The sequence below is a fragment of the Tenebrio molitor genome, chromosome 8 (genome assembly GCF_963966145.1).
Source record: "Tenebrio molitor chromosome 8, icTenMoli1.1, whole genome shotgun sequence".
Classification (NCBI taxonomy): Eukaryota; Metazoa; Arthropoda; class Insecta; order Coleoptera; family Tenebrionidae; genus Tenebrio; species Tenebrio molitor.
This window is the reverse complement of record NC_091053.1, coordinates 14,646,343-14,670,910: the sequence shown is the minus strand read 5'-3', so window position 1 is coordinate 14,670,910 and position 24,568 is coordinate 14,646,343. Positions and strand designations below refer to the sequence as shown.

Here is a 24,568-nt window from a genome sequence, read left to right as displayed (position 1 = left end):
AAGTTTCTCTGGGTGTAAAGAGAATTCAACGTAGAATATTGCTTTTATGTATTCCATATTTGCACGTTGTGTGAATTTATAGCCATATAAAACCAAGCTTCATCAGTAAAAAGTATTGTAATCATCTTTCTGTGTATTTAATAGTTATTTAAGATATACAGGGTGTCGCAAAATTAACGTATTCCAAGTCGGGGGTCTTGTAGGAAAAAAAATCAGGAATCTCGAAAAAATAAAATAAAAAATATAGGGGGGTCTTTACAAAGATATATGGGTCGGAAGATTCAAACTTTTCATCATGTTTTCTTCAAATAAAAAATATAAATGATTGACATTCATTTTGAAATATGGTGAGGATGATTATGTAAAATATTAAAATATAAATGAAAAGACATTTCTTGAAAAAACAGCTTTATCTCGAAAAAATAAAAGTTTTGTTTTTCCAATTTTTGTTCAAATGGGAAGTACAAAATAGCTAGAATATTAATCAGGTACTTTTGAACAAATATTGGCAACTTTGATATTTTTTCCAAAGTCACAGTGCAATTTTTTTTAAACATTTTTACTTGGTCAACAGGATGTCCCCTACTAAGCCCCGAACTCGGAATACGATAATTTTAAGACACCCAGTAAGTTATTCTTTATTGCACGAACGGGTTTAAAATACGACCAAAGTACGAGGGAGTATTTTAAAGGATGTGAGTGCAACAAATTTTATGAATAACCAAAGTCGTTTGAGAACCACGTCGTTTAGTAACCTACTTTTAAATAATGTTTCCAACAAATTGTATTGTTGTACATATTCTGACAGTTCTGTGCCATAAAAGCGTGCACTAAAAGTTTTATGGCACGATTCTGTCATTTCACTAAAAGTCAACTTTGACAACGATTTTTAGTGCAAAAAGTGCAAAAAGTGCCCCAGATATGTAACAGTCTTGGAAGAGAAGTCATGCAGTGAGAATATAAATATAAAACATGTTGTAATATTGCGCTGCACAGAAGTATTCACTTGTTGAGATAAACAGCGAAGAACATCGAATGTGCCGAAACAATTTCACAGTACGACCTAAATACTTCTCAAATTGTTTATAATCAACGATAACTTGTGCAAACTGAAGCTGAAATTCTTGCAAAAAATAATTTCATTTTGCTCAGTTGAGTACCTAAATGATTTGGTAATTGTTCACTTTAACTACTTCTGGAATTTTCGCGTTTTTTCTGGCTAGACAGCCTCAGGGCGTCCTCCTAGATCGTGTCCCACCATTCAAACCTTGTGCAAATGCCTTTTTTTTCTCTCTTGTTGTGTTTCAAGGTCGCGCCAAGTCTTAGTATAACTAAAGGGTAAGGAAAATTTTCATTTGCACAAGGTTTGACTGGTGGGAAACGATGTAGGAGGACGTCCTGAGGCTGTCTAGCCAGAAAAAACGCAAAAATTCCAGAAGTAGTTAAAGTGAACAATTACCAATGATTTTAGTTGAAAAAAAAATTTTTTTAATGAAATATGAGACATAATAAAAAAACAATAACACTGATAAATACACAAGGATTGAGGCTAAACTGGACCTCTGACACTTTGTAAGTTACGACATACGTGACACGAGAAAATTTCTGTCAAAGAGCTCTTAATCAGAAATTAAAATATTCAGTAGCATATTAATTATTTATTACTGTATTGTTTGCTGAAGCTTTGTCAACTAGATTTCAACATCAAACTAACTAATTAAACTGGATAGAAACAGATCAAAGCAATCTTAAACACACTAAGTATTTTATTTAGTTGAAGCTTGCATTAATTTTAAACCAACGTAAACAGAATAGACAATTTAACATTCTCTTTGCAGTAGATCTGACAGTATTGACATATCCAATACATCAAATTAAATGAGACCACGTTTTCGATGCGATTTTTTAAACTGTTTCTGGCAACACCTTACTGTCGAGAAAATGTGAATGTAGAAGAAGAGGAAGTAGGCGTTACAGGCGGATCCTTTGAAGCTTTATTATCAGTCCTACGAAAAGGAATTTTTTTGCAGACTTTAACAGAAGAATGGCTGTGATGTGGTTGTCACGTGAATAAAAAACTTGATGCGAGAGACAGGCGTCAAGACGATGAAATAAAATTTTTCCTTTTATCTCTTCGTCTTTTGTAAAAAATCTCGTTTTGCTTACAAACGAAAAAGTTTTGGAATTTGGATATCGTCCAGGACAAGATTTCTTGTGCGGTGCACACAAAAAAATATAATGAGAATGTTAAGACGAATATTTTCTTGATGTCAGATGCAAAAAAATAAACACAGAGAGGGTTTTTTGTGCGAAAAAATTTAAATCTAGCCAATTAATTTGTCTAATTCAAAATATCGGGCGTTCAAATGAAATGCTGGGCTGGGAAGGCGTTGGAAACCGTCAGTTGTTTTGCTTTTTTAAAGTGTAAATTGACAGTTGTAATTAGAAGATTTGGACAGCTAACCTGAAATTTATTTAAAAGATCTTTCAATGTTTTACAGTAAAAATAGAATAACTAGCTATTCCTATTCTCGAAGGAAATATCTAACGGCACCTTTTACTGAAAACAAACATGTTCAATCACGTGCCGATGAAACAAACAAATCTCATTCGTGGCAAACGGCGGGAAATTCAAACTTTACACTCTTCCAAATGGTTTACTTTTTCAACGCCTATTTCAGATCAGGTTTTCATTTGAACGCATGATATGTAGTAACTACACTTAAAAATATTTTTTAAACTCTTGCCGAGCCAATAGTCTGATGCTTCAATTTTAATTAGCACATTTTAGATTAATCGGTAAAGTAGGGTCCTCCTCAATTTGTCCTTAATTGCACAAAGTTTGTTGCTCTTCGAAACTAACTTCGTCTCTGTAGCTCATCATGACTGATGTATTATTCACAAGTCAGGCCTAAAAAATCTAATTAAACAAATATCGCTAATTACTAATTAGATTAACAAATTGCTAATAATTCAAATTGTTTTTGCTAAATAGAAGTTCTCTTTGGAGTTGTAAATTAGGTAAATTTCGTCAAGATAAAGTAGTTCAGAACCGTGCAAAGTCATCAAAGCTTTTGAATCTATTTACTAAAGAGACAATGATTGGTATGCAAACTGCCTAAGACGTGTTCTTAATTAACTTATAATGGTTTAAAGACACTTTCATTCCGCCCGACAAAATCCTTTCATTATAACACCATCACGGTTAAGTTGCAACACAAGGAAGGAGGAAAACTTTGCTTGGTAATGTGATAAAGTCTCATTAATATTTTTCTCATTTGTAGAAGTTCATCTAGAAGAAATCTACGACTAATACAAATAAGGGGGGCACGGCATCTAGGCCGGATTTCTTTGTAATAATGAGTCCTCGCATAATAATAATGATACCGTTTTTTCTAGTTTGCATTAAAACGATTTTGTTTCTGGATCAAAAAAATTGTCAAGGTAGGCTATCAACAAAGAATAGTATGTCTTAACTTGTTTCTTCACTTGTCTAATGATACTAAGACTTTTTGCTCTTAGTTTTTCTCTCAATACTTCAATTTGCCCCAAATAATTCAACAGTTTCCCGTACAACTTGGTGAACGTCGTCATACGAATGGTCGACTGTAAAACCTTCCCGACATTTTTTATTGATTGTTTTTTTCTCATCCACTTGAAAACATCTTCCTCCCCTCCCCCTCTCACTAAGTAAAACAGCTTTCACACCCCCTCGAAAATTTAAATTAACTTTTTTTGCAGCGTTGATCTGAGAACAAATTTAATTAGGAATTTGCTCTTCGTCAGCTTAAATTGGACTGTCATTCGTGAAACTAAAAATACTGGCGGGTCGTCGTGTTCGCTGATAAAATCTCACCACCGATTCAACAGGTGGTTTTAGTGTTGGGGAGCGATTAAGCGCTGATAACACCACCATGTCCTCCGATCATTCGCAGTCGAGATAAATTTTTGATAGAGTCGTTGTTTGCTGTGCGAGCACAAAAGCGCAATATATCGGAAGGAATCTGTTTGAGGACAGAGAGGTGGAACGCCTCCAGAAATGTTACCGCAGAGAAAGGTTTTTGTTTGCCGACGGAAGCTGTTTGCACACGAGAAATTGTAAATGAACCTGGTGAACGAAAGCTCTCGGGGATGCGACTACTTACAGGACATTTTTTGCCACCGGTTGCTCGTTCCAAGGCGGTTGTGACAATTAAGCTTCACTTTAGAGTTCACATCCCAGTCTGACATTTCTTCCGGAGTTGTATTAAAAAGTTAAAATATTTTTATGAAAATTTGTTTCTGGAAGGGGATGCCTACGCCGAGCACTTTATTGCCTGGAACAATATTGTCGCGGAGATGATTTCGATTTAAATGTTAAAATGGCACAAACTTTGAACTTTGAGAGCATAATCTTGTCTTTTAGCTACTCGAAAAGTTTCTTTTGCCAGGCGAATATATTCAATACAAGAACTTTTCAGCAAAAAGGATTTATTGTTGTGTTTGTATCGAGTCGCTTTGTTTGTTGCACACAAAGACTTAGGGCAGAAGTTCAAAGTTATTTCCTTGCAGCTTAAAGCTCACAGCAGTAAGGTAGCTGCTACATGTGGTGTCTTCAGGCTCTGTTTGGAACACACCCGCACAAGTGGAGTCTTAAATTAATAACACAACTTGCAGTTGCAGTATAGTAATTTGGAAATGGAAGTTTGGAAAGCGAAGAGTGGAAAAAGAAGTTGCTCACAGTGTTGCTCGCATTTAGATAATCCGGCTCCGGCAACACTTTCAACAGGGTTGCAATGCTGGTTGCATACATGTTGAAACGAACTAGTTTAGTTTGCATCATGTCATTTTTAGGTTAGAAAGTAAAATGTTATTTTAAGGCTTAAAGTAATTGTTGAAATTGAATTGAACTTACAACATTTATTTAGAAAGAGTGCAAACAAAGTTAGAAAAAATTGCTCAATTGTAGTGTACACAACAAAGTAAGTAATCGATGTGGTAATAAAGTAATCCTGAAAATGCTGTCAGCACTTTACTTATTTGGAGTGAAGTTTACTCAAAGTGTGGGATTTATGTGCAGTGCAATCCAATTAATAAACATGCAGCATGCCCGGCATTATGTTCGTAGGTCCTATCTAAATAAACACATAAAACAAACAACATTTGCGTTTAGCTGGTTCCAACACAGACAAATTTGTTTGCTTTTTGGGTCAAATTGAACACTACCTAACTACTGAAATGATGGACAAATTAATTTCGATTGGGCGTTATTTATGCGCATTCCAGCTGTCAAGTTGTCAAAGTTTCGGGAGAATGTTTAGTTGTCACGTTAGTAAGGTGCATCGTAAATCTGCAAACTTGACAGTTGTGGGATTATCACAAGGTGATTTACGACGTAAAACTAGAACGAAATTATTGATGAATTTTCAGCGAAGTCGCTTTAAAAAACGAAGTATCGGGCCTTCAAATAAATATATATTTAGAGTAGGCGTAGGCGACATTCTAATTCTGTTAACAGTGTAAAGTAATTTTTGTAGGTAACCAATTATTCTCCGGAGTTACACAGGTTCCATAGTAAGCTTTTTCCCAATTTCATATTGTCATATTCCGTGGAGGGGGAATAGGGAGAATGCACTACAAAAATTTAAAATATTTTCTAACCTAATTTTATTTCGTTAAAATGTCAAACGTTTCTTGTGTCATTTTATAAGCTGGAAAAATGTTGCAAACAATTGAATTTCCATAAGTTGCTCTAAATATAAATTTATTTGAAGGCCCGTTAGTTTTTGCATCAGAAGCAGAATTGATTTGGAAAAGCGTTTAATTCGAGTAGGTTGATTTCCCTGGTGTGGAAAATTGTTTGATTTGGAAACGAAAGTCTCAAGTGCAAATGTTCATGCTGTGTTAACAGTTTTAATGAGATTATTTCAAACAAAGATTTTTCATACTTGTTTCCAGTCTGGTGGTGGATCTGAATCTTCTTTTCTTCTTAACACGCATTTTCCGCGCGCTTTTTCCTCGTACTACAGAACATTGATGAAATGACATAAAATATTAATTGGCCAACGAACTCGTCGGTTGCGAAAATGAAAATCAATCCCAATCTGTCTTTTAATTATTTTTTAATTCTCTTAAATTAGTCTCTAGATCGGAACAATAGAAAGCATTTTAATCTGTCCTGATTAATATTTAAAATTAATCACCCCTCTCAGATTAATTTTTAGAGTCCACCCTCGTCCCATTGTTAACACGCCGTTTTCTGTTTAACATCAATACGGGTGTAGAGGGTGCAACTGATTCAATTATAGTGTCGTTTATTACCTGAAGGGGTGCGAGTTGACACTTCGATCATGAAAAGTTTGTGTGAATTTTTCCAGCCAGGCGAAGATTTTTTCGCTTCACCTCATAAAAAGAGCAATCAAATTATGTAAACAGTGAAAAATCTCCATTTGTTTAATTCGTGAGAGCGGTAAAATGGCGGCTCGCTAAACAATAGTCTCGATTTGTTTTCGCATCATCGAATCCACCCCGATCATTTTTTTTACAACCCTGTTGGCCTCCGTTCAGTCGGAAAATTCCTTTTTCGGTTTGTTTTAAGTGTTCGTCCCTGAACAAAAATCCGGGAGGGTGTTTCACAATTTCCCAAATGACACCCCAGTAATTGACAGTCATGTATATTGCATGAAAAATTGTGCCTCAGCTCTGTCTTTATTTACATAACGATAGGAAAATTCCGGGATTGGTGAATTATTTACAAGGAATCCGGATCGGAATTCGGTTGGGGCGATTAAATTTTGTGAGCGAGCCAATTAGAATTTCAATAATACGTATCTGAATATTTTTTCAGTTGTGTAATCGCGGCTGATGCAAATGGGGTTGGAGCTGAATTGGAAGAGAAAAATTCTTTCAAGGCAGGATAAGTATTTAATTTGTTCAGAGACGAATGTGATATCTTTGCGATATACTTTGAAACAGTTGGAAGGAATTCTTGTCTGGTCTCGGGTATTTTGTGTCATAAAGTCGAGATAAACTTGAGCTTTTCAGTGTTTATCTAACACAGTAACAACAAAAAGAATACTTTGAGAAGATGACTGAAACAGAATTCGTTCGTGGCAGGATAAGAAATACAATTTCTTAATTAAAATTGTGAATAGGTGAATCTAACGGGCGTTTAAAAATAAAACTGGTTAAGAAATAAAAAAAGAAAATTATGTCAAAGGGAAACATAACTTCATTAAACATTGCAAGATTAGGAAATGAAGCAGGAAGAAATCACTCCTACTAGAAGAGCGCAAATGTTAGTTGCGTGTCAAGGTATTTATTGTTTTCTCAATTTGGTTGTAGGTCGTAAAATGTTATTAAAGATCTTGCAGGTAATATTTTATGCAGAGTTGTATTGTACATTTTGCATATTTGCATTGTACGGCAAATGACACGCACTGCTTTCCAACCTTTTCAAACCCAACCGTTAATCGCTCCTAATATACAATACAATTTTACGACCTACAACGAAATTGAGAAAACTGTACAAACAGGCGACAATCAGAGCTTCTTGATAAGATAAAAATCTGTTCTTTTCAGAGCTACTGCTTTTTCTGTGTTGCTTATCTAAATTTAAACGAACCTCATAGGTCTAAAAAAATATAAAGAGAATAAACCGTTTCAAGCTTCAAGTGGACAGCATCTCCGGGTTGTTTAGCAGATTTGCTTCATTGAGTGTACCGTACCTACAACACTAACCATATCCTTCTCTTACAGACACTCTTTCGTTTCCTCTACCGGGCATTTCGTGTGCCAAGCTGTTTTTGTCAAACTGTATGTTGTCGTAAAAGGTGTTGACAGTGTGCACCGCCTTCTTCATAACACATTCTGAGTTTGTTTTTTAGAGAGATAGAAATCACAAGGAATTAAGTCACGTGAACGTGGGGGCCAAGGAATTATGTATTTCTACTGATAAGATAATTATGAAAAAAAATGTCTTAGTGCATCCAAAGTGTCTCTTCTTGCAATGACTTGCATTATTACCATCAAAGAGAACTCGTCCTATTAGTGTCTTACCACACACCAAGCTTCTCACGTTTTACAAGTTTTGTGAATTCATACAGGGTGTCCCCAAAAAAAGACGAGTCCATAGCTTCCTTATTTATCGGAGGATTTTAATTATCTGTACACCAAATTAAATGGTTGTTAATAGGCTACAAAACGGCTTCCTAAATTCATGTATAGCTCTAAGGGCTTCAAGACTAAACTGTCAAAATATTTTTTTTCAAATGGGATTACATACTTTTTTTTAGTAATTCTGATGGAACACACAACTAAACAATTTTTCACTTGTGCAGTGTCTTTGAAAACGTACGTTTTGTTGATCTTTCGCTACTTCTTTATTTGTTCTGCCTCCAGTGTGCCAACACAATTTCACAATAGGCCTAAAACACTTCCTAAATTGTTTCTAATCAATGACATTTTGTACAAATTGAAACTATTGTTGAAAACAACATGGCACTCATCGTTATGACCGTTGCGAAAATAACTTTCGATCGTGAATGCTTTGTGCTCAGTTGAGTAAACCATTTAATTTTTACAATAAACTGTTTTTGTGAAAAATACAACACGGGATGAAAAACAATGACACTGACGCAAACACAAAATTCAATTAACTTTTTTAATCATTCAAAACAACAAACATCTATATTCAATAAACTTAAAATGTAGTACATTCATTTATAAATGAAAAGTCCTCACAAAAAATCCATCGATTTACACATGCCTAGTATTAAATAAATTCTGGCATATTTGATTCATAGACCACTACATCAAATAGCTTTTCCACCGTTTTTATTGATGAAACCTTCACTGTTAATTTTTTATGTGATATATCCGACATCCCCCAAGCTCGCAGCTAAATGAAAAAATTGTTGATGCACCGAAAAACTTGTTTAAAACATCATTAATCATTTAAACCATTGCTTATTTATCATTCATTAACCTCGTCCCATGTCTATACCTGCAAGAGCTTTTTTACGTCCAGATACAGATCATCGTGTTAAAATGTGAAAAACAAGCTTCATAATTACAGTATTTATTCGAAAATACATTTCATCGATTTGACATTACAACTTTTTCCATTTTTATTTTTTGTCGTTTGTATTGCGTGCCTCGATCCTGACATTTCTCTTTTCTAATAAGACTATCGCGTGTCATTTTGCGCTCTTGTTAACCTCGCCTTAACCAACACCGTCGAAGAATACGGAGAAATTATTTTGATTAAGCTGTTAAAGCGTCTAGACGCTCAAGACAATTTACAGAAATTTAATTAATAAATATACAAAATGTAAAATCGGAGTTAAGTATTTAACAGTAATGGAGGCAATTAGTTAGGCACCATCTGTTTTTGGTTGGAATGAAATTTAATTTAATCTTAAGGTGTGCTTAAATAACTGTTCTGTGCTGTGCTGTGGAGATCAAAGGTAAAGGGGTGTTCTGTAGCATCTTTAATGAACAGGTGGTGCGACGTATTTTCACAAAGAGGTAAAAAAGTAATAAAAAAAGACGATGTGGTTACTGTGTGCTGACCTCCCATCCATATCACAACCGCAAGCAGCATTGCTTAATTTGTATGATCGAATGATAAAATAGTACCCTCAGGTAACACGACCACCTTATTATTATTATTTAATTATTGTTATCTTTATTGTTTATTATTTTTGTTTATTTCACAATTGTGCAGCTTTGACACAAACGAATAAAACACCTTTTTACTGGAAACAACTAATCCAAATTATCCTCCATTTTAAATTACGCCTCCAGCGGTCCACCCTTCCGGAAGCAATCCCTTCCCCACCCCAGCAAAAAGTACCCCGGAACAAGGAAAACGAATTTCGTAAAGTGGTAAAACAAAGTGTCCCCATCTCATTAATGCGGTCACTTGTTTGAATGAATGAATTTTCCCTCTGGTGTGATAGGTAATAAATATTTCGTTATTTGCTTTTATTAATTTCTGGGGGTTTGTTTAGGGTAGAGAGTGCGGTTAATGAGACCCTGGAATTATTTAGTCGGGGTGACCCCCCACGTGAAATGACACACACGTAAGCTGAGGACTTAAAACAGGGTTAAGCTGCAGATAATTCAATCAATGTCAGCGGTGAAGCTTTGGAAGTTAAACTTCACATAAAAGCTTCCTCGCTCCGGCGTTATCTCGTCGTAATATAGTCCATTGTTAAATTAAACGCCAAAATTAGTGAAGTTTAAATGTCTCGGTTGCAAAAAGGACAGTTTGGGGGGGGGGGGGAAAGAGGATATGGGGAGGGGGAAAAATTCAAACAAATTAGTATCATATGTGACCAGGTGAGAAAGAAATGGTTTCAATAAATAAAGAAAAAGTCAGTCGCCAGGTCTGCTTTACAAGAAGTGGCAGAGAAATGTTATTTGGTAGTTTTGTTGACTTAGATGTTCACATAAGTCACATAACACGTCCCAGTGGCGCAGGTAAAAAGTAACAATATAGTATATTAGAGAACGAGTTTTATAAGAGTTGATTTGGCCCACGAGTCCCAGGTGTAGAAAACGAGCCGTAGGGGAGTTTTCTATGGGACGAGTGCGCCAATGCCCTTATAAAACGAGTTTTTAATGTTATTTTTTAGAATTTGCAACCTTGTTTTAATTTTTAAATAAAAAAATTAAATTTTCAAATTGTAGGGAATTTTGTATTAATTGGTTATTCAAGGTAACGGATGCAACTACATCTGCAACAGATGTTAAAAAGTAGAGTTTGAACATTAATATTGGAAGTTTTTTGGTGTAAATGACAATAATACACTGAAATATTGATAAAAATTTTCTTAGAGATCTATTAAACTACGAGTGCTTTAATAGATAGCCATAAACGACTCCAAATTGAATACAATAATAGAGCTATTAGAGACGCAAATTCTAAAAACACATTTAGAATTGTTCCAATGATAAAATAGTTCAGACTAATCTTGTAGCTTACTAAATTTTGAACAAAGTTTCTTCTACAAAAATTTAATTAATTAACAGTTTCTGCAATACGGTCGTTAATATGTTAGTCTGTTTATGACGCCAACCGAATACTTACTCTTCATCACGGCGCTCGTTAAATTCGCCTTACTGCATTTATTAATCAGTTTTCAACGATATGCATGTTTGAGCATCTACGATGAATGATCTTTATGGCAGTATATGTAAAATTGTAATGGCTCACAAATTGCTAAAGTTATAACAGTTTGAATTTAAACTGTAAAATGAATTTTACGAAACAACACATTTTGTGACAGTTATTTTCAAGAAGCTTCTAACTGGGATCTAAAAAAAACTCGTTAAGGAGTCGATAGAGTACGAAACGTTGTTGATGCGTTTCATTGGATTTTTTTTAGCTCCAAGTGACAAGGAGTTAAAGTTGAATCTGTCGGAGTAAATAAATTATTACTCTTAAATTATATGATTATCTTATGATTTGATCATTTTGTTATATCTTCATTTTCTCCTCTTCTCATGTTCTTATCTTCACAACGTCTCACCTTCTCATCTTCTCATCTCCTTATTTCCTCATGTTGTTGTCTTGTAATTTTCTGATCTTGTCACCTTCACATCTCGTTATGTTGTCCTGTCATTTTGTCACCTTGTCATCTTCTCATCTCCTCATCTCCTCATAGCCTCATTTCCTCATCTCCTCATCTCCTCAACTCCTTATCTCCTCATCTTGTTGTCTTGTAATTTTCTGATTTTGTCATCTTCAGATCTCATCATCTCCTGTCATTTTGTCACCTTGTCATCTTCTTATTCTCTCATCTTCTCACCTTCTCATCTTTTCACCTTCTCATTTCCTCTCTTCTTGTGGGATCATTTTTTGATTTCTCTCTCTTTTGTTATTTTCTGCCCTTATCACCTTCTTGCTTTCACACCTTCTCATTTTATCATTTTCTCATCTTCTCATCTTCTCATCTCCTCATCTTTTCATCTTCTCATCTCCTTGTTTACTCATCATATCGTGGTGTTATTTTCGGATCTCTTCTTCACATCTTTTTTGTTGTCATCTTCTCTTCTCATCTTATTTTCACATCTTCTCAATTGCTCATCCCGTCATCTCATCATCTCAGAATCTCATCCTCTCATTATTTCATCCTCTAATTAATTGAATTATTATCTTATCCTTATTTTTGGAGTGTTCTGCACTTTTTTATTATCAAATAAGAGCACGAGACACAGTCGAGTGCTTTTATTTGATAATAATTGGACCGAATCATTTATGGATGTTTGAGTTCATTATCCGATTTATCTACTTCGATACTTACAGTGTCATCTTGTTTCTCGTTCTTTTCGAACGTTTTTGTTGTGTTACACAAGATCCAACAACATGACTTATTTTCACAACGTTAAGTTCCTTTTTATAATTTACATCGACTTAAAAGACAAAAATAATAAAATCTTTTTTTTCAATATTTAATTAATTTAATTTTATTTAATTTTGAATTTTGAAATTGTAATAAACTTTGTGCAATTTTTGTTATTTGTTATTTTGTTATTGTGAAACATTTTTCTATCATATTTAGGCTTCGAGTTTTTTCCATCTGCTTTCATTTCTACATATAACAAGACAAATTAGATTTTTTTTAACTCAAATATCTTTCAATTTGTGTACATACAAAAATGACATGTTTATTTGCCTTGATATATCCATCTTTGGTTTTTTACAAAATCGAACAATAATTGAAATAAAAAAAGTTCGAAAGAAATTCATCTACGAAGACTCATACATTATGGATTCCTTAATAGAATGTTTTTTATCCGTCTCAAAAGGTTTGAAAACTAATTGTGTATCATTCATAAAATGTATTTTATCGTTTAAATTCTAACTATTTTTTATAACTTTTACAATTTACACGCCATCACAATTTCGCAAATCATAAAGAGCATTCGATCTAGATACGAAAACATACATATTGTTAAAAATTAAGTAATAAATGTGGTAGTAATACGAATAACGGGCGCCGTTACCAAAGGTGAGTTTACATTGGCGTCGTAAACAAATCAACAAATCAGCCGTCGGATCTCAGAAAGTCTCAGTCGTACAATACTAGATTATATCATAAAGAGTAGAAGTGAGTCTTTTTGTGCTAAGCCTAGAGAAGTCTGCAAATTTCCAGGTAAAACTTCCCCAAAATAGTGAATGATCGCGATTTGTAATTTTTAGTATCCTGAACTTTTACTAAGATACCAGAGCCCAAATCTTAGATATCTCTCATTGTCAAATTGGTGAATTCATCGCATCAGAAGCGCCGGCCAGACATAACTTACAATAATAATTTATAATTGTTCCTCTAGGGACTTTGTAGCCAGATTCTTTTCATCATGAGCATTATGTAGCAATCATACATTTTTCGGGGCCTTTCGTGGAACTAGATCCTACATAGTTTGCCGCGATCTGCGTCAATTCTCGAGGGGTGGAATGCATTTCGTTTTCAATGGCATCGGTCATACTTCAAATATTCGTTAAATATAATAAAAATTATCAAAACGTGAATAGCACACGATTACAACTTACAACTGTTTACTTTTTAACAATAAAGGGCCATCTTGCGCTATTTGACATCAATGAACACGCCCACAATGGACGACTCGTCTTACGCCACAGTGGAACCGATTAAATATTGGGTAATAATTTCGTTATTTCACTTTTTTAGAGGCCTTTTTTAATACTCTTAGGACTTGAAGTATTTTTACTCAGAAAAAAATGCCACTTTAACCGTCTCTGTGGAGATACACAAATGAGCGATTTTCGATCGCTTGAAGATAAAAAACTTGTAGATTTTAAAAAAAATTTACTAAGCTAGGTAACAATTTTTACTGTAGGAACAATAATTCTAAACGGGTTATTGTGAAAAATACTCTTTCTAGCACCTTCTCTCTGCATAGTCATCGGTGTAACTAGCATTAGTGTGCAAAATGGATACGTCCATGCGAATTAATTAATAATTCGTCGCGAAGTACTTTTTAAAATTTATTAGAGGATAGAAAACAATACAACACGTGTGAAAAAGTCTGAATACTAAATTAAGATTAAACTAAATGGAATTGTACAATGTAAGGTCAACTCGCGATGAAAACTCAGCATTATGTATTTACGAAGGATTTATCGTCCTGAATAGAAGACTCCTGGAGTGACAGATCACCCTTAGAATGAGGTTAAAGTTTCCTCTGAAAGATGCATTTTTCTCGCTTGCGCTTCCATTCTTATTACGATTTTTCATTTTGATCCATTTTACTAAAAAATATCACAATCATTATTTTTCCCAAGTACAAAATTTCCTGTTGATTCTTCTGAATATTTAATTTGGTATATTGACAAAGATCTTAGTTTTTTATTGTTAAAACTTGTTTTGCACAGATGCCCTTGGCATTAGTTTGTAAATAAATTTGGCCATTGAAATAATTTACTTTAAGCACAAACGTCGTTCAGAGGATTTATAATGTTATGTTCGCATTTTAACAAACACTTGACATCAATAAGTATTCTTCAAATGTCAGATTTATATTTAGTTGGAATTAAAACGAAATTATAAAGTTTTAACAGCAGGCCCCACGTTGTGGAGCCACTTTTAACAGTGTTTGTGTTGTAAATTGTTTATTTACATAAAGGTAAACAAAGTTAATAAAGGTTTGTTGTGAGACTCTTGAGGGAGTTCGAATGATCATATGAATAATGATTGATTTGTCCATGCGTGCATCCCTTTTATAGCCTGGCTGGGGATGATGCGGCACGCTCCGACGGCGCGCAGCTGATGATGATGGTAGGGGCCCAGCGATTAGATTCTCGCTGGCGACGGTAGCGCTCCGAAAGGGTTAGTACGGGGCGCTCTGGTACTAAATCCGTGATTTATGCTAATAAGTTCTATTTTTTTTTATTTCATTATACAAAGAAAATAATAATTTTCGATTTTACATCTCGCATTTATGACATCTTCAACATCTAATAATGCCAACAACATCAAGTTTTTATTTGATTTTCGAACGAGCGAATGAACGAATTAGCGAATGAGCGAATAAACGAACACTTGTATTTAAACATATTTTTACCTTCTTTTGAGTAACATAATAATTTTTTTCAGTGGCGGTAGTGGTGGCCTTCTTCATCTGCTGGGCCCCCTTCCACGCCCAGCGCTTGTACAGCATGTACACAACCCTGACGAAGCCCGACGCCGAGAACCACTCCCTCTACTTGAAAATATATGAAATCGTAACGTACATAAGCGGAATTCTCTACTACATGTCCGCAACAATAAACCCAATCTTGTACAATATCATGTCGGTGAAATTCCGGGAAGCTTTCAAGGTAAGCTTTTTATCGATGTAAGTAGATTAAGAGGCGGTTGTGAGCCCTCCCGGAGAGATCCTAAGCAGCTCTAGCTAAAAAAACATCTGGATAATTTAATTACCAACAAAAATAAGACGTGCAAGGGATGAAGGGTACCAGCAACGATTAATTTTTTTTCTGTGGAAGAGTAATTCACAGCTGACGTTTTCGGGCATAAATCATTTAAATAATTTCTCTTTTGGATTCATTAAAACCGTGCAAAAAACTCTTTCAGTACTAGTTTAGCGAAACTGTGAAAAGCGAAACGCGCTAGTTCTCATCCAACCGAGATGATTAATGTAACTGAAACTGTCAGTAATATTATTACTCGGCTGGCTTAGGAGAGATAGTATGATCAGATTAATTCGTTTTCAGTGGGTAGACATTTAGGGAGAATTTTCTACTCGAACAAAAGCCGCATGCCTCGTCAACTCGCCGCAGCAGGGTTTCCGAAAAATGTAAATTAAATTTTAGAGTATTAGGAAGTTGCTGAGTTGAGAACGTCCACCTTAAGAAGGTTTTATCTTTGATTTGTTTTGATTAAAAATATCCACAGTGGACTGTAGTAAAAAATATTTTTAAAATAATAATTTGCAACTTGACAACAACACGCGACGAATTTAATTTTTTACTCTCAAAGTTAGATTGACCTGTGACCTGCGTCATCCCCTAAGGCTCGCCACGTCCCAACTTATACTTTTAATATCAGCGCAATAACTAATTTATTTCATTATTTTTTTTTTGGAAGGTGAGCTACACCTATAATTGTGCGATGCCGCCTCATAGCTTAAAGCATTTCTAGTCCATATTTTTCAGGAAACCTTCTCCCGCTGTTGCGGCCTGGGGCACTTCAAGACGACCCGACCGCAACGATCTTACTCAGTTCTCTCTCGTTCTGCTCAACGCGGCCCTGATTCTACAGACTCCGGGAGGGATGACCCTACTCTACACTCGCACTCCTCCGTTACTCAGAAAACTTCGGTAGAGTCGATCAACGGGGTCCATCCGGGCATGAGGAGGTTTGTATGTCTTTGACTTGGTCGCTTCGAGGGGCGGATGCGCTCCTGAGGGTGCCGATCGTGTTTGTCAAAGGGAAAACCGCGCAGATGTTTGATCAAAGAGGGTGAAAGCTGCGTGAGGCAATGATGTAAAAAGAAATCAGTTTATAAAGTAACAAAGCTTACCGAGTGTTGTGGACAAGCGCTTGCGGTTTCGCTTTGCACTCGGGAGGTCCGGGGTTCGAATCCCAGCACCGCCAGGCGAGGTGTGGAGTTTTTTTCTAATTCCATTGCGAAAATAAGTGCCTATCGCAGATAGGCAATGCTCAAACCAGCATCTCCACACCTTGGTAAACTACCTACGAACCCATCTCTCATCATAACTCTCACCCAGTGTAGCCAAACAGACTAGGAGAGCCACTAGGTGAGGAAGCTTTTTAAAATGAAGCTTGATGAAGTGCGACTCGAAAAATTGTTAATCCCCTTAAAATCTTGACTTCCTCCACTAACATAGAAATTAATTTGCGGTTGCTTGTCCAAACACACGCCACTCCATTTTACGCCAGAAACATCACATCATGTACTTCTCTTGTAGTGCAGTGGCAAACAATTTCATCCCACATCACTTATCAACTTCATGAATGAACTGAATCGTCCCCATTGAAGCTTCCAACATAAATTCAGATGAACTAGTTTTGTGAGGCTGTTAACGTTAAGTCAACCGTAAATATTTTAAATGTTCAATTTCCTGTCTTACATTAAGGGGCCCATAGGCATAATGGCAATAGCGATCGAAGGAATTCCAAACAGTAAACGGATTATTCGATAAAAAATTCATTAAATTCCTGTTTACCGGAACTACGTTATGTAACTGATACGTAAGAATGTAATATTTAGCAAGCTCGGGTCTCATAAACGCACATAATGGCGAAAGCGTGACTTTATGAAGATAGACCGGTGATAAATATTTTGGTTAAAGTAACTTCACCACCTGGAAATGAACCCGGTTAGGAAATTAAAGAATGAATAGGGAGATATTTTTCGGCAGTTATGTAGCCGTTTTGGCGGTCGATTTGTGTATTATGCAGGAAATGTGGAGAGGGTGCAGGAAGAGATGTAGAATGCGTGTGCGCTGCAACAAAAATGAAAAGTTTACTTGGAAAATAAACTGAGTTCTCGATTACTAGACTTGTGTCAAGGGAAAATGCGTTATTAATGCAGAAAACAGGGATTTGCTTTTGCGTGTTGCAGCGTGGGAGTTTTCACTTCGACTGTGAGTAGATTTTAATGATTTGTTTTTCAAATTGATCAGCAATTATGTTTCACGGAGGGAATAAAATATGACGATTTGCGCAAAGCGGCGAATGGAAATGACCGATATTATGGAAATTACAACGATGGATCTCGGGAAGTGTTTGAAAAACGGTTTACAGATTCAAGGTTTCATTTCAAGGGCTCTTGTTCTTCTTACGTAAGCTCTTAGTAATTTTTTTTATGTCGAATTCTTCCCTTTTATCGATATTGCGTTGAAGCTTGTAAAATTGGCAGATAATGATTTAAAAACGCCAAAAATAAAAAATAAATCTCTTTTCTGTCTTTCTAGGGATCTGAATTGTCATTTGCAGAATTTCATTTGAACAATCGTTTATTGATTTGTACAGAGAAGTTCGAATCAGAGTATTGAGTAAAAGTGATTCACTTCGGGCGTTGATTATAGACTCCTAAACTTCCTTTGTGTCCTGTTCGTATACAACAGGAGAGTAAATTTAGAGAACAACCCTGGTGCACATAAATCGGTGAACGTGTCAGCTGAAGGGATAAATTCTGTTGTTTAATGGCCAACAGAAATCCCGGTTAAGTCGATACAAGCCCGAATTTTTCCCATTCCTGATCCTTTTAAGACCGTCAACAGGACGGAAAAAGGGACAGATGTCCTCCCTTTATGGGCCAATTTCCTGCTGCTCGAATTAATTTCTCTCACAGTTATGAGATAGATACCTATATAAATGAGCAAATAATAAATTTTTTGAGCAACCGTACGCGAAACGAGCACTTCGCGTACCTAAAACAGACCGCGAAATCCAATTTCGCTACAATTGCTTTTAACGACGGCCGTTAAAGTAAACGTTATTTTAATATTTGATACAAATCAGAGTTTCCATCTAAGACTGGCGTTTAGAATGTAAAAGAATGATTTCGCGACCTTGATATACAAATAACTATTAAAATAGTCAGTGTAGTTTGAGTGTTGAAGGCTTTCTTGAGTAAGTAATTTTTTATTTTGCTTGAAATGGTTGTTTTCGTATGAGTAGTGCTGTCACATTCGGCCTATTTTGCATCACTCGGCTGACGCCTCGTGCTTCATATTTTGGCCTCAACCTGAAAAATGACAGCGCACGAATATTGAATAACATTTTTCATGTTCGTCTGGGCAAAGTCTTAAAAAACATTAATCAATTTTAAATTTTGAGGTTATCTTTGACAGATGTCAAACAAGGTCGAACAAGGAGTTCGGCAAACTTTTTAACCTTGACAGTACTCAACAATCTGATCCTTACACGAGTTTTCGGAGTTACGGTTCGATAAAGAACGCTAAGCACACCCGGGTGGGAGCAATTACGTTCTTTTAATAATACTTCCTTCTGTGGAAGTTTTGTCGAGCAATTCGTTCAGGAATTGGAAAAATTCGTCCCCAATTACATATTATCTATATTCGAGAATATGAGGACAATATGTTTTCCTTTCCTTCAGTTGTTTTCAAAAGTTTTATAAGAATCTAAATTCTAAATTGGGTATGAATGAAACGTTCAAGTTTGTAAAGTCTGATTCAGATGAAATTATTAAGTTGAGCTCTTCAGGACGTACATACCTGCTTTCAAAGATGCTGGGTAATGCAGAATGTCGTGTATAAGATGTTCTGCACCAAGTTTGCTGTTTATTTTAAGCTGATTAGGGTTCCGTATGTCTGAAATAATCTTTGTGGAACTTATATGGTCTAGACAGTTTCTACTGAATTTAACAAGAACGCGTCTCTTTTTACTATATTTTTAAATTAAATCAGATGAAAGAATTATACTGTTTTTAATTCAGTGATTATTATTCCTTAATTTTTTACTTTGACTTTTTCGATTTCCCTTCACACTTTGTCTCCATTAAACTTCAATTCTCTGACGTTTTTTGATTCATTGATGCCTTTGATCCCTTTTAAATCTCTAAATCCAAATATCCTCTAAAACTGTAATGATATAACTGTCTTTTTTGATGTTTTTATTCCTTCAATTCTTTAAATTGTGATTCCTTGATTCCTCTAAGGCTTGATTATTTGTTACTTAAGCCTTAATTGCTTTGCTCTTTGACTCCTTGGCTTCTTGAATTTTAGACTTCCGCCTCTCTGACTCTCTGGTTTCCTAATACCCTGGCTCCTCGAATACTTGAATCCCTCATTCCTAGATCCCTCAACTCTTTCAATCATAGATTCGTGGAATCTTTTGATTCCTTTGCAGTTTGATTTGTGACTCATTGGTTTACTGATTTCTTAATTCCTTAATTTCTTGATTAATTCATTCTATAATTAATTGATTTCATTATTATTCTCTATTCTTTCATTACGTGTTCACTTGACTAATTCGTTACTAATTCTTTAATTAGTTCATTATTTCACTCCTTGATTAGTTGTTTACTTCATTAAGTGGTTATTTAATTGTTTTGATACTTTGACGCGTTGACTCCTTGATTCCTTAACTCGCTGAGTCCCTGACTTTCTGGTTCTCTGACTCCTTGATTTCTGGATTCCTTGAATCAGAAACTTCTTGATTTCTTTATTTCTTGATTCCTTGATTTGTTGGTTCTTTGATTCCTAGATTTCTTGGTTCGTTGGTTTCTTGTTCTTTGATTCCTTTGATTCTTTGATTCCCTGATTCTCTGATTCTTTGATTCTCCGATTCTTTGATTCTTCGATTCTTCGATTCCTCGATTCTTCGATTCTTCGATTCTTCGATTCTTCGATTCTTCGATTCTTCGATTCTTCGATTCTTCGATTCTTCGATTCTTCGATTCTTCGATTCTTCGATTCTTCGATTCTTCGATTCTTCGATTCTTCGATTCCTTGATTCCTTGATCCTTTGATTGTTTGATTCTTTGATTCTTTGATTCTTTGATTCTTTGATTCTTTGATTCTTTGATTCTTTGATTCTTTGATTCTTTGATTCTTTGATTCCCTGATTCTCTGATTCTCTGATTCTTTGATTCTCTGATTTTCTGATTCTTTGATTTCTTGATCCCTTGATTCTTTGATTCTTTGATTCTCTGATTCTTTGATTCCGTAATTTCCTAATTCCTTGATTCTTTGATTTCTTGATTCCTTGATTCCTTGATTCTTTGATTCTTTGATTCTTTGATTCTTTGATTCTTTGATTCTTTGATTCTTTGATTCTTTAATTCTCTGATTCTTTGATTCCTTGATTCTTTGATTCTTTGATTCTTTGATTCCTTGATTCTTTAATTTTTTGATTCTCTGATTCTTTGATTTCCTAATTCCTTGATTCCTTGATTCTTTGATTCCTTGATTCCTTGATTCTTTGATTCTCTGATTCTCTGATTCTCTGATTCTCTGATTCTTTGATTCCCTGATTTCCTAATTCCTTGATTCCTTGAATCCTTGATTCTTTAATTCTTTGAGTCCTTGATTCTTTGATTCTTGGATTTTTTCATTACTTTCTTGATTGATTCTTTGATTCCTCTGTTCCTTGGCTCCTTGACACACTTTAAGGTTTTAGTTATTGGAGTAAACCAGGTAATATTATTTTACATTCTTCTTTATTTTGTTTTGTATTTTAACATAAAAAAGCCTCTTTAATATTATTTTTATTTGAACTCTAACCTAAAAACATATACCTACATAAAATGTTTTGCAAGATCGTTTTCCCAACTTTTCTCATTTTAATAACTTGTGTAAAAATTCATATTCTTGCCAAAGTCTATAAAAGTATAACTTTTCCCATTTCCTCTAATCGTCATACTTTATTAATATATCAATCCATTCATTAGATAAAACATTTTTAAAGTCTGAAAGCTTCGTCATGAAACATTTATATCTGCAAGCTGCAGAAGAGCAACTACTGTGTCACGATTTTATTTTAGCTTTATTTCAATCCGCAAAAAGCTACAAATCACATTTTCAGCACTTCACATTTGAAAGTAATTTATTTGCGCTTATGCTTCCAGCACAAAAACATCAAATAAATATTTCAAAAATAAACCGAATTGAGCTTTTTTACTGACGTCAATTTTGCAAATATACTTTCAATATTTTTTATTCAGTACACTCCAAGCTTTCACAATTCCTCTATCGCACTTTTTTTTCCTAACAGAAGAAGCGTCGAGCAACTTCGTGCCAGGATCAGAGCACCAGAGAATAAAAACAAAAGACAAACTTAAGCGCTAAGCTCTAAAGTGTTCGCAATATTCCGGAGCTTGTTTCCGGATTTTAAATTGAAATTCGAGAATATTCTCGATGTCAATAAAACTCAGTCGATCATTGAATTATGCGAATGAAGCGGAGGGATTCAAAGGACCCGCAGGACAAATGTCGAAGCTCGATTCAGTCCTGGGGAGGATAATCAGATACCTGATGCTAATTAATTAAGCACACGGAAGCGAAGCTCAGGGTCAGGACTATTAGGTTACGAGTTGAAGAATCGTTTCGGATGAATTAGCACCGAATATGTTAAAGCTGACACAAAGCTTTGCCAGGACGTTGGAATCGTTGCTTTTAGACCGTGTCGACGAATGGTTTACGCAGCTTTTTGTAAGAAAAGGAATCGGTGGGACGTGATGTCGTGTAAAGCTCCACAAAATGGATTTTTTTAAGAGAAATTATTTTGAAAGCGTCTCGTTTTTCAGTTTTATGGAGATACGGCGTAAATACGTTATTGCAAATATCACAAAAATTAGATTCATATCAGTCAGGCAGACTCGTGCTCCTTGTAAAATTACTTTTCAGAGCTTTATGAGCTTTTTTTGTTGGCGCTTTTCCCACTATTGAGTCGTAAGGATTCAGGTATCCTGATGTTACAAAAAGTCCCCAGATGTGCTCCACAACACAATCTTATGCTCAGTTAATTTTTACGGGACTTTTTTCTCAAAGAGATTTTTCCAACTTTTTTAACGAAATCCTTTGCAGGAACAAGACCTTCTCGACGTTCCGCGGGGCAGACATCGAGGAGGAGAACCTGCAAAACGTGGACTGGATCAAGGACGCGTCGAACGCCGACTTGCGGAAGACCCACTCGGAGGCGACCACCCCCAGCACCAAATTCATCTCGATCCAGATCAACCCCTCGGAGCCGCCCCGCAAAATGAACAAGTTCTGGCAGTACTTCGAGTGCATAGCTCGGCGCACCTTCGACGACGGAAAGCGTCTCTCGGCCTACTACGCCTCCCCCGTCAAGGAACCGAACATCCTCCTGGAGCTGGAGACCAGCCCGAAGAGGACGCCGACGCGCTGCACCAGCCCCTGCGAGATCAGCAACAGCAGTCTGAAGGACGTGGAGAACGGCGCCATCGAAGACGAACTCACCACCTACATGAAGGAGGTGAAGAGGAGGGAGTACTACAGCTAGCAGTACGGCGCCAGGGTGGTGACGAGGGGGGATGGGGCGGGCTGTCAAAACAATAATTTCTGTATCTCGTAAATCTGTCCTGGTGAAGCTCGGATTGACTGCAGTAATATTTTTTTTGCATCATTTATTTCAAATAATGGGTGCAAAGTTTGTGACTGTTTTTATTTACTTTGCATTATTTACATTAAATCCGAGCTTTTGTTGTAGTGATTGAAGGACACTCCGATTTTTTCTTGTCCACGGTGTACATAAAGCAGTTTTTTACCGGGTGTAAATTGCATGCTATCATCAAATTTTGCGCGGGAGAACTTTTTTCGAAAAGCTTTTCCATTACAGGAATGTCAATCACTGGAAAGAGTGATCGCTAAACGTTTTTGCCGCTCCTTGTCCGCTGCTCACGTTATTCTAGTCAATATTGTTACTTTCTTTAATGTAAGTTGTTGAAGTTGCATTTGTACATACATTAGAACGGTCTATTTGGTGAGAATAATGTCGAAGGAAACTTCGCGGAGTCCGTTCCGGAGAGGTCGAGCTGTTTACTTTATTAAGCATTGTATGATGTTAAAATGTATTTCACTTAATATTTTTATGTGATAATAAAATTTATATTTGTATATCTAGTTGTATATTTTAATAAAGTGTTAATTACCGATTACGACGTCTTGATTATTTCATTAGAGCTTTTATTCGAAAGGATTATCAAAATGGTGGAGGCGCCGGGAAAAACAAATAATTCTTTTGATGTCTTAGCTGACAAATTGTTTCGAAAATTTGTAAATTATTTACCAGATTTCAAAAAGAGAGAACAGTCTTTTCTATACAATAGACTTGATCTGGCTTTCACAAAAGCAGAAATATCGACGTATAAATTAAAATTGTCCTGGCGCCTCCCCCATTCTTGCAAAATACATATATTTCGACTGTTCTTACTACTAAAAGAGACAGTGTCGTGCAGTCTGCAGCATCGATTCCCTTTGGTAAAATATATTAAGCAAAACTTTAAAAATTTAATTTATCTCAACCAAAAAGAGAACCTAGCGGAATTGAAAATGCAACCCACAATACATTTCCAAAGTGGGCGTGGCTATTTTAAATATCGTAATGTTTTAAAATGAAATTGTGAATCCAGGATGGCTTTGCCTCCACTAATTTAATTTGTCACAACTGACATTTACGAAAAAGTTAAAATGCAACGATTAAAATGTATTCCAACGATTAGAAAACAGACAGGATTTTGATTTATGCACATACCTGTTAGGTTAAGATTACCACCTTGTTTTATGTTTTTTAAATCAAAAAACGGATCTATTTTAACTTTGGAAATGCAATTCAGTCGGGCTTATTATTATCACTCGTGAAATACCCTGAATTAACGCATACTGGCACCGTTATTACCTTCACAAAAAATATATTGCTTTTCTTTGTTAGCTGAGTGACATTTGTTTATGTTTAATCGGGACATGATTGAACATGTTTGTTTTCAAGATATTTGCTTCGAGAAGACGAATCATTAAGTTATTCTATTTTTAATGTAAAACATTGCAAAAAAAGAAAACGAACAATTTTTTTGGCTCTAAATTTTAGGTTAGCTGTCAACATGC

General features: G+C 35.5%; 1 protein-coding gene across 1 annotated transcript in view; it reads left to right on the top strand.

The window, feature by feature from the left end:
- Positions 1 to 23,622, top strand: part of LOC138136203 (pyrokinin-1 receptor-like) — a 68,542-nt gene extending 44,920 nt beyond the window's left edge. Inside the window, exons 2-4 of the mRNA XM_069055261.1 lie at positions 15,105 to 15,328; positions 16,166 to 16,368; positions 22,529 to 23,622. Coding sequence (XP_068911362.1) covers positions 15,105 to 15,328; positions 16,166 to 16,368; positions 22,529 to 22,967 — 866 coding nt within the window. The 3' untranslated portion in view covers positions 22,968 to 23,622. The remainder of the gene's footprint in view (positions 1 to 15,104; positions 15,329 to 16,165; positions 16,369 to 22,528) is intronic.
- Positions 23,623 to 24,568: the final 946 nt, after the last annotated feature.